The sequence below is a fragment of the Rana temporaria genome, chromosome 1 (genome assembly GCF_905171775.1).
Source record: "Rana temporaria chromosome 1, aRanTem1.1, whole genome shotgun sequence".
In the NCBI taxonomy this organism is placed as follows: Eukaryota; Metazoa; Chordata; class Amphibia; order Anura; family Ranidae; genus Rana; species Rana temporaria.
Window position 1 is genome coordinate 370,499,155 of NC_053489.1, and position 11,745 is coordinate 370,510,899.

General features: G+C 38.6%; 1 protein-coding gene across 1 annotated transcript; it reads right to left on the reverse strand.

The window, feature by feature from the left end:
- Window positions 1–2,124: 2,124 nt before the first annotated feature.
- On the reverse strand, window positions 2,125–10,303 carry LOC120924945 (bone morphogenetic protein 2-like). The gene is made up of 5 exons (XM_040335892.1): window positions 9,460–10,303; window positions 9,079–9,221; window positions 5,631–5,753; window positions 5,038–5,230; window positions 2,125–3,100 (listed from the first exon to the last, which is right to left on the reverse strand). Exons 1-5 carry the CDS (start codon window positions 9,749–9,751, stop codon window positions 2,694–2,696), a joined length of 1,158 nt encoding a protein of 385 aa, XP_040191826.1. The 5' UTR covers window positions 9,752–10,303; the 3' UTR covers window positions 2,125–2,693.
- Between the last annotated feature and the right edge of the window lie 1,442 nt (window positions 10,304–11,745).

Below are 11,745 nucleotides of genomic sequence, written 5' to 3' on the forward strand. Positions count from 1 at the left end.
TACTGTTGTTGTGGTAACTTGACACACACACAAAAAAAAAAGAATGGACATCATTAGAAAATTATTTTATAATAATAAAAAAAGAGATCTTGATTAAAATAAAAAAAGGAGAAATTATGAAAAACTATTAAAAAAATATTTAAAAAACTGTAATTGCTTGCATTGCATTGTAGAAAATTCACAACTTGTGGCAGGTGACGTGGCAAGTGGACAATCCACAACTTGTGGCAGGTAACGTGGCAAGTGGACAATCCACAACTTGTGGCAGGTGACATGGCCAGGTGATGTGGCCAGGTGACGTGGCAAGTGGACAATACACAACTTGTGGCAGGTGACATGGCTAGGTGACATGGCAAGTGACGTGGCCAGGTGAAGTGGCCAGGTGACATGGCAAGTGGACAATCCACAACTTGTGGCAGGTGATGTGGCCAGTTACAATACAATTCAATACAGAAGATAGGGTAGGGTTGCATTTACTTGTTTTTAGTTGTTTCACTATTTTCTATCACTGCTAATTTTAGTGATAGAATGTACTGGGATTATTGTACACTGTTTTACTTTAAAGTAGCACCACATTCTGTCAAACTTTTTTATACATGGCACATGATGTGCACTGGGTCACAGCACTTCTCACGTTGGACATGGTACTCACTATTGTAATGGAGATAATTCTAGAAAAATAGATATTATACTTTACAAAATGTTATGCTAATTTTCCTTCCTGATTCTATTCTGAGCCATGGTTAGTCCCTAGCTGTTTAGAGTGTCCTGACTCCGTGCTTCCTCTTTTCCTGCTCTCTGATCATAGGGCCCCTGGTATCCTCTCCTGCTGCTTCCTGATCAGATGGCCCCCAGAGTCCTCTCCTCCTGCTCCTGATCACATGGCCCCCAGCATCCTCTCCTCCTGCTTTATGATCACATGGCCCCCAGAGTCCACTCCTACTGCTCCTGATTACATGGCCCCTGGAATTCTCTTCTCCTTCTCCCTGATGACATGGCCCCCAGTCCTCGTCTCCGTTCCTGCTCTTAATCACACCGCTTTCGGTGCCCTCTCCTCCGTTCCTGCTTCCTGAACACATGGCTCATTATTTCCCATTCTCCATTCCTGCTCCCTGATCACATGGTCCCTGGCTCCCTGCACTTATTCCCCTTGCTCCTGCCTGTTGACCAATCTCACAACAAATCTCTCCAGCCCCTTGCTCGCTAATCACACAGCCCTACTCTCAGCCCTCAGTGCTCACAGCTCTCACAACTGCTCAGTACTCAAAATGTTTCCAGTTACTCACAGCCCCTTAACAATACCAAGTTACTCAGTCCTCATTATTCACAATGCTCCCTGTTACTCAGTCCTCAGTACACAATATTCCCCCGCTATTCAATCCTCAGTACCCAATGCTCCCAGCTGCTCAGTCCTCAGTAACCAATGCTCTCAGCTACTCAGTCCACAGTACCCAAAACTCCCAGTTACTCAGTTCTCAGTAACCAATGCTCCCAGTTACTCAGTTCTCATTACCCAATTCTCCCAGTTACCCATTAAACTTTCACTTTGAGCTTTACCATTCTTCCATGTTACATAAAAATCATACTCATGTGATATCCTTTTAATAAAAAAAAGTTTTGGTAATATTTTAGGGTAATTGTTTTGGCTGTGCAAATAAATTAAATGATATGTAAGGACAATAAACAGTAAAAATGCATTTGTTCTAATTTTTCACAAATTCATCCTAAATAAAACATTGTAAAAAAAAACATATGTATTCATATCTGTTACCAAATTAAAACATCTATAAAATAATATAAATGCTTCAGGACTCAATAGTGTTATAGAGAGGGGAAGGGTCTATATTAGTATAAACAAGAGTGGATAGATAAGGAGGGGAGAAAAATACAAAAGTTGCAGGGCATCATAAAACTTAATGCACAATCAACGGATTAATGAAATAGACCAAGATATTGCTTAAATATATATATATATATATATATATATATATATATATATATATATATATGTTTTTTTTATTGTTAAATAAACGTTTTCTATGTACATATTATACATAAGCAATTAAAAAATATAAATGAATACATTATACTCATTACCTTTACAAAATATACATTATAGTCCAGTCTTAAATTATAAAAAAATGCAAAAACATAAAATATGACATCAATATTATACATTAAAATTAGTTGGATAACTCAGTGTTTTTTTAAATAGTTTTATAGTAAGTTACATGTATTTTAATTTAATTATTTGACCTACCGACAGAGAGTAAGCAAGTTAATGAGATTTAGTGTTTATTACTGCAGTGTTTTTACACAAAATTAAGATAATGTTCTACTGCGTAAATAATGTTATTTTGACTGACAATGCAGAAAATCTCCAGAAACCAAAATCTCACCAGTTTACTCTAGCTGGAAGTCAGAGGGTGAAAATGCAACACACACACGTAAAATTAATCACTTAATATCATGGGGTAAATAGCGTGTGCATTCAAGGGGTAACAGTCTTTCTACTGTGCCCATTTAAAAGTTTAAACATATAATTATTAGCATGAGCACATTAGTTCACTAGGCTGATAAGAAAAGATTTTAAAATATCTGTGAATCTGCCCAGTTCTGTAAGGGCCCCAGTATGAAAAATTATTTGCTCATTTATTACTTACAATGTACTGTTGTTTTCATATATTCCCTCTTCAGTGACATCCACAGCTACCAGCCACCATATCATCATACTGTTTTAAAACAACATTTTCGTCATCATCAAAGTAAAGCAAGTTTATAGAGAAAAGTTTGTCAGGAACACAGCATGGACTGTTGACACCTTGTGTTAGTTTTAGTGCATTAATTATAGATTGCACTGTTGCATGGTTGGTGGGTCGCATGTTTTCTCCAAGTGGGAATGGACATAATCCCTTACAATGATAAGCGTTGTATCCTCTTGGAGAGATGATCCATCCTGACCACCCAATCTCTTCAAAATCGACATAGAGAGGATGTCTCTGGCAGGGCATGTGCCCATCTTCCTGTACAGCTCTAGCCATCCTGGTTCTATTTGAAGCTGAGATATAAGGTTCGTTGGGTATTGACAATTGGTTGTTATCTAGATATAAGATGGATTAAGAATATTGTTGACAAAAGCATACCAATTTAAATTACTTCACAAATTACACTATTAAAGTGGCAATAAACACAAAATAAAAAAATTAATATATTCTTTAATGTGGTGGCTGCAGTTTTCTTTTTTAAAGCTTTTTATTCTTTATTTTCATCTGGTAATCTGGCTAATAAGTCTGTTATTTTTCAACTTCCTTTAACAGGCTGTCCAGACAAACTAACAGTTAGAGGGTTGAAAAAAAACATTTAACACTGACAGGGATGCTTGACAATGATTAACTTTTATTCAGTTATGTAAAACCTAATTATGAAGCTATTTATCAAATGCAAATTTTAAGGAAAAAATATAATTAAATGGATTTGAGTGCACACAAACACAATATAATACCCAACTGGTAAAATATAGAAGATGATGTTGCACCCATGAAATGGCAACAAACTACATTACCTAAAAATCTCCATGGGCAATGATTTAAAAACCTTTACAGGTTACCAGTTTAGAGTTAAACATGAGCTCTTGTGCTAGAATTTTTGCTCTCACTCTCACTGAGGTTTGTGGTGATATCTCACACGTGTGGTGCAATCACAGTTTATAGATGCTTGGGTTACCTACACGTTAATTTTTTTTTAAATGTTATTTATTTTATTCAAACATTTTATTTTCAGATTTTTTATTAAACTTTATTGCCATCACAAAGAATAAATAACATTCTTTGTGATAGCTTAGTCAGTGACAGGTACTCTTTATCAATAGATGGCTGCTTCCCTGGTTAGTACCAACCAGATAAACAAAGAACCCAAACTAGAAGTGAGGAAACCCTCATCACTTCCAGATTCATTTATCACAGAGCAGGGGGAGAAATGGATGTTCCTCCTTGCCCACTGTGCACAGCTGACTTGACTGCTTGCAGCAGTCTCAGGCTCCCTTGGTGTGAAGGGAGAGCCCAGTAACAGCAGCAGGCAGCAATGGTGGGGGTACCGAGCCCTGAAAAGTATAACCGATCTGATCACTTTTACCAAAAAGCTGATCACCAGCTGCCATGACCCTGGTGTAATCACTTTATCCTGTATATATATATATATATATATATATATATATATATATATATATATATATATATATATATATATATATATATATATATATATATATATAGCCTAAGGGGACTGCAAGTGGTTAAATTGGCACAATTGCCAGTGTGTGTATGTTAGCTTTCAGAAATGTCAAGGCATCTCATGGCTGGTGTCACAGCTGTGCAACACCATGGCCACTGCAGACCAAACAGAGGCTAAGTTGGCCACTTACTTGGCTGAAAACGATAGGAGGGTTTAGTTCCACTTTAAAAAGTCTAAGCTGATTTCAGCTTTAATTTCTTAGTCACTTATATAAAGTCCATCTAAATCTGCTAGTGCATCTAACACTATCCTCTGCCCAGATTGACAATTTTGATGTCCAAAGGTTGCTTCTCCAACCAGGCTGCGGACACCCTAAGGAATTGTGTTACTGGCTGGATCACCATGTGAAAAGAAAAGGAAAAAAAGCTAACAAAAAATGTAGCCACCACATTTAAGTATTGATATGCTTCAATATATTACACATTTTTTTGGCGGGGGGGGGGGGGGGGGGTGTTTCAAATGAAGATCTGCTTAAATGTTTTTACTGTATTTCAATTTCACTGTAAAAAAAAATAAGTGATTTATCATATTCTTAACATATAAACTTCTAGAAATTCTTATATAAAGTATATTAAAAGTATTATTATACAGGATTTGTATAGCTCCAACAGTTTGTGCAGTGCTTTACAATATAAAGGGAGACAATACAGCAACAATACAAACACAGTAAAAGGCTTATTAAAGTTTTTTAGGTAAGGCTTACGCAGATGAACTAATAAGGCAACAGAATCATTGTAATATTTTTACCTGGCTGGTTGCTAAATGACACAGCTCCTCTTGTTTCATCATCAGTGAAAAGAACAAGCATGGGCTGTTTACTTTCATGGTGGTCTTTTCCTGAAGCAAAGTGGATACTATTAACATCAGTTGGTCCTCCTCCAAGATTTCTCACTGTTACAAGAATACCCTGATTGTTGCTATCGTCATTCCAAATGCGAACCTGCGAATAGCCACAATTTTTATGTAACTATTAATATAAAACTTAGTTTGGACCTGTTTACAGAACTGCATTTTAAACAATGACCTTAGAGCAGGTTCACACAGGGGCCCTGAAGACGTCCCAAAGTACTGTAGTACAGGAACCTTTTTCTAAGTCGGAGCGACTTGAGTCGTACCTATTAGAATGGTTCCATAGTACAGAACGGAGCGGGACTTGTCAGGCAGGTAAGTCGCCTGACGAGTCGAGCCTGTGTGAACCGGCTCTTATAGCAGCAAGGAAAAGGCTGTAATTGTTACAAAAAATACAACAGAAATAAAACTCCTGTGGTGCTAAAAGTTGTATAATGTGAAAATGAACACATTCATTTAATGCATTATTGTATAAAACATGTAATACTCACAGCTTGCGTAATGGAAAAAACTTCCCATCCAGGAGAATAGATTGGAACAAGTTTTGATGACAGCAGTTTTCTTCCTTGAGGCAAGTGCATTTTATTTTTATCCAAAACAAGATGCACACTTATCTATGGAGTAAAAGTACACTGGTTAAACTCTTTGTAAACAAACGAAGAACTCTAAGCAGGAAAAGGCCGAATTTTGATCTGTCAAATGAACACCTTGGAAATTTTTTGTCAATCAGCATCTGCAGCCAATTAGCTGCACCCGCTGATCAGTTTATTCTGACAGCGCCTCATCACTCTGTCAGAATACAATGGCCCAGATTCAGTAAGAATCTGCGCCTTTCTTACGCAGGCACAGGGCAGCGTTTTTGCCCTGCGCCCGTGCAAATTTTCTGCGCTGCCCGCGATTCACGGAGCAGAAGCTCCATAAATTGCGGGGGCGCTGTGTTAACTTGCCGGGCGTAAGGCGCCTAATGTAAATGGGAATCATTTAAATTAGGCGCGCTCCCGCGCCGAGCGTAGAGCGCATGCTCCGTCGGGAAACTTTCCCGACGTGCATTGCGGCAAATGATGTCGCAAGGACGTCATTTGCTTCAAAGTGAACGTGAATGGCGTCCAGCGCCATTCACGATCCACTTACGCAAACGACGTAAAATTTGCACGTCGCGACGCGGGAACATGGCCATCCTATAGCATTGGCTGCGCCTGCTATTAGGATGTGTAACGTTACGCGAAACCCGACGTACGCAAATTACATAATTTGCGTACGCAGGGCCCGCGCAAGTTTGTGAATCGGTGTTAGTATGCAATTTGCATATTATACACAGATCACTATGGGAGCGCCCCCTAGCGGTTTTCGCTAGAATGCAGCCTAAAATCTGCGTGGCATAAGAGCCTTATGCCGCGCAGATTTTAGGCTGCAGTCGGCGTAGCGATGTTCCTGAATCAGGAGCATTCGCTACGCCGGAGCAAGTAAGCAATTGCGCCGTGTAACCTATGGTTACACGGGCGCAATTGCTTCTTGAATCTGGCCCATTGTCCCAGTGAGGAGGATATACATATTCCCCTTGTTTGTTTGAATGGGAGAATCTGTAAAACAATGTTTTTTATTCAGCTGCCTGAATGAAAAAAAACCTACTCATCTATGGCCAGTATAAAAGCAATCTTGTTGCTAGTCTAAGTCTAATGCCGGGTACACACGAGAGGATTGATCCGCGGATACGGTCCGCCGGACCGTATCCGTGGATAAATCCTCTCGAGGATTTCCGCGGATTTTGATCCGATGGAGTGTATTCATCATCGGATCGAAATCCGCGCCAAAATCCCACTAGATGACGTGTCGCGCCGTCGCCGCGATGATGACGTGGCGACGTGCGAGACGCTGTCATATAAGGATATCCAAGCATGCGTCGAATCATTACGACGCATGCGAGGGAGGGAATCGGACGGATCGATCCGGTGAGTCTGTACAGACCACCGGATCGATCCGCTGAAGCCGATTCCAGCGGATAGATTTCTTAGCATGCTAAGAAATGTTTATCTGCTGGAAATCGGTCGGCCCGAAAAAAATCCGCGGAAAAAGATCCGCTGGGTTGTACACACCAGCGGATCTATCCGCTGGAACTGATCCGCAGATCAATTCCAGCGGATAGATCCTCTCGTGTGTACGGGGCCTAACACAATTACAAGACCTTACCTGATAAGCTATATAAGTACCTTAAATAATAATAAGCAGTGATTCAAATCATCTATCTAATTAGCAGCTCGCTATTTGGTGCCTCCTGCTTGTGGCTACATCAATACTGGCCCGGATTCAGGTAGATTTGCCCCTTAGTTAAGGAGGCGCAGGGCAGCGTTTTTGCCCTGCGCCCCCGAAAATTTCCTGCGCTACCCCGATTCACGGAGCAGTAGCTCCGGAAATTGCATGTGCGCTGTGTAAACTTTCCCTGCGTAAGGGCGCCTAATGTAAATAATCCCGTAGGGGGCGGGAATCATTTAAATTAGGCGCGCTCCCGCGCCAAGCGTAGAGCGCATGCTCCGTCGGGAAACTTTCCCGACGTGCATTGCGGCAAATGACATCGCAAGGACGTCATTTGCTTCAAAGTGAACGTGAATGGCATCCAGCGCCATTCACGAATCACTTACGCAAACGACGTAGATTTCAAATTTCGCGACGCGGGAACGACGGGTATTCTTTAGCATTGGCTGCCCCTGCTTTTAGGATGTGCAACCTTACGCAAAACCCGACGTACGCAAACTACGTAAATTGCGTACGCAGGGCTCGCGCAACGTTGTGAATCGGTGTTAGTATGCAATTTGCATACTATACACTGAGCACAACGGGAACGCCACCTAGCTGCCATCACTAGAATGCAGCCTAAGATATGCGTGGCATAAGAGCCTTATGCCACGCAGATTTTAGGCTGCAGTCGGCGTTACGATGTTCCTGAATCAGGAGCATTCGTAACGCCGGGGCAAGTAAGCAATTGCGCTGTGTAACCTATGGTTACACAGGCGCAATTGCTTCTTGAATCTGGGCCACTGTGTCCTAAAGTGATGCAGCAACTGGCAAAAGGAACTTCAGCAATCAGTAGGAGACCAGATGTCTGACACAACCCAGTGTTTAGAGAGAAAGTATTTGAGTCATTGCCCACTGGAAAGGTAAGTACACAATAATTTTAAACACCTCATTAATAAGAAATCCTGAAACAGGGTCACTGTTCGTACAGAGATAGGAAAATCATATATATATATATATATATATATATATATATATATATATATATATATATATATATATATATATATATATATATAAAAATAACTATAGCCACTGGGGGGAGTCGTCGGTATATAAACATCAATAAGCCACAATAATAACATGCAGACTTTGACTGCCAACCTCATAGTTTTTTCCAAGCAAAAAGAAAGGGTAATATGTGACACGTTTAGTTAGAAATTAAAATATAAATGTTTTAATTTCTAACTGATTGTGTCATATTAGCCTTATTTTTGCTTGGAAAAACTAAGGGGTTAGTAGTTAAAGTCTGGATGTTATTATTGTGGCGTAATAATTTCAAACAGTTTGTGAATTTCAAACCAAAACTTTTATTTTGGTTTTGGATAGAAAGGGAGAATTATAACCTTTACAGCAGCAGTCTGTGTTTTATGAAGGTGTTTTTCCATTTTCTGTTTACTCATAAGTCATCTCAATGGGGACACACATCAACAAAAAATTCTGAAACAAACATTTGTGGCTGTCTCTGTTCTTAATGGAGAAATATCAACTCAATTGCAGTGCTCTCAAAACAAGCAGGTAGTAAAAAGAAATTATTCCAATAGAGAAACTGACAGCAAAAAAAAAGCCTGATAGAGGTTCCAATAACTGCATCAAAAATAGGAAAAAAAAATGGTTCAACTTTTACTTTATGCTACTGCTGAGCCTCACCTGGCAGAAGTGATGCCTTCTGAAATTAAAGTAATCGGTAGGCCTCGGTTTCAGTTTGAAGAGATGCAGTTCGGCTGTTAGAATTTTCTCATTTTTAGTCACGGTCGAAAGGTTGAACAGGAAATACAACTGGTCACTGTGAACTGAGATTAGAGATTTTGATTTTATAACTACATTCTATTTTGCAGTGCATATTAATACAGTTTATGAATTTAACTGAGTTATTCACCTGTGTTTGTTCATAAAATATGTTTTTAAAATTAGGACATTAAACAAAAGCATAGCAATGATTTACATTTACTTAAAATGATATCAAATTATAGCTTTGAAAAAAAGAAGTAAAGAAAATAAATCAGCAGATACAAAAAACACAAGTCTTACCTTTGTCAAAGAAACTTCTAACGGTGTTTCCCTCTAGAAGATTGGGATCCTTGGTAACACCATCTGCATCAGCAATGGTATTATAAAGATCAATCATATACTGAGGGGGTTGCTTAATATGATGTATAGAATGTGGGGGGTCATCAATTCCAAAAACTTTTAACAGTCTTCTGAGAGCTTCATATCTTATTTGGGTTGGATCCTCTGCTGTGATAGCAATGTCCCCTAAGTTTTCAGTTGGCCGTGAAGTACATCCATGCACAAAAATAAATATAAAGACCAAATCCAACATTGTAGCGTGTACCAACTCTTCAGGTTCAGCTTTGTCCAGAAACTTGTGTTGAAATGATTGCCTGTAGGCCTACTGACACAATTTATAACAATTCTACAAGACAGTGGCCTATAAGCTTTAAAACAAGATAGAATTAAGTCAAATATGCAAAACAGCAATCAGTAAATGTAAAGAAAGCTAATTGCAGTGCTAACAAGGTGTGAAGCAAGACCAGCAATGCTCTGTTAGCAATTATCCTACAGTACACAGTTTATGTGAAATTGGAAGCTGTTATCCTGTGTGCTTTCCTTATTTTAAAGGAAAATCAGGGAATCTTGTATAGGAAGAACAAGCAACAAGATTTAAACACCTGGAGAGGATTGATTTGTTTATCATTTTTCTTGACTGAATGTGAAATTATTCTATTGTGCATGGCTGAATGAGGAACGTTTGCTCACAGTGGGAGACTAACTTCCTTGTAATGAATTTATAAATGGGGCAAACAGGAGAACACGGACTTGCATGCATTAAACCCTGTTAAGCAAATAGCAAGCACACCTAAGGTGGCCTGGTGTCTAAGTAAAACAGATATACTACAAATTAGTTACAGCATTGAAATTACATACAGCAATCTGTTGATTTTAGCTGAAATCCTTAATTAGAAAGATGTAAAAAGACAATAGATTTCTGATGCTTTCAGAATCACACCATACTGTTTTAAGAGCTGTAAAATGTAGCCTAGGGGCTCTTTAATCCGGTTTCTAATCTGATTTTATTTGAAATATGTTTTTAAACTAACTTTCAAATAAATAAACGCCATTTTATGAATTATCTATGACTGCACTAGCTTCTAATGGCTGCGATACCGAGTGTAAATTTATTTTTCCTGGATTTTTATTTCACTGACATTGTTTAGTTTAGATGAATAAAGAAAATCAAAGAAACAATATGTTGCTTTTTAGAGGGCAGCTGCCACATTCTGTTGGTTATTGCCTCTGACAATTCTTATTGTGCAGTATTATGTGGATGTGGATTGGACTGTGCCTTTTCATTGACTAGATCAAAGTATCAAAAATATTCTAATGAGAAACAAGACAGCATGCGTGAAATCATTGAATCTTGTCTCTTGTTGAAAAAAATTCCATTGTTTTCTAATCTACAATCATGTGTATTTAACTTTTGCTCTACAGATAGAATGAAGCATAGCACAGATTCATGCCTAAAAAAAAGATATTGTATTTAATTTACTGTATTTATTTAGATTGCCTAAACTAGCACAAATAAATGTCTCTTGTTCCATTCACGTTACTACTATGAAGACCTAATTTTTTGCTGCATTTAGTAGTCTGATGTGCTGTGGAACCAAAAATAACAGAATAAGAGACTCTCTTTTTATGTTATTATACACTTCTGGGTCTTTGTATCTGAGAAACTGTTATCCAGGAAGTTCTAAAATGTAGAGAATTTAAAATGTTTCACTGCAAATGTTACATACCCATCTGAAGAATTTTCCTACACCGTATGAAGTTTTGCTAAAACAAAGAAGCCTACAGACACCAAATTTAATGAAACATTCACTGCTGGGGAAAAACTGTAGTTTAAACACATGAACCCGGAAAATGTAACTGCAGTGAAGGTTTGCTGAATGTCAGATCTAAGCCTTTTTAAATATGCCCACAAGGTTTTACGGGAGTCAGATTTAAATAAAATTTCTGATTATTTGTCATAGGTATTCCAAACATATTAGCAGGCCATTAACTGGGTCTGTTAAAACCTTGATGACAGACTTATTGAGGTAAAGGATATTAACTAGTATGGATAATTTTTCATTCAAACAATCTTTTGTTTTCCATTGATAAAGTTAAGCCTCGTACAAGAAATCTGCTGGGAGAGCTTTTTGCCGAAAAAAACGTGCGTGTGTAGGCTTTCTCGGCAAAAAAACTGCCGGGAATCCCGACGAGAAAAATAGAGAACCTGCTCTCCATTTTCTCGTCTGGATTCTCGGCAGAGTGTTT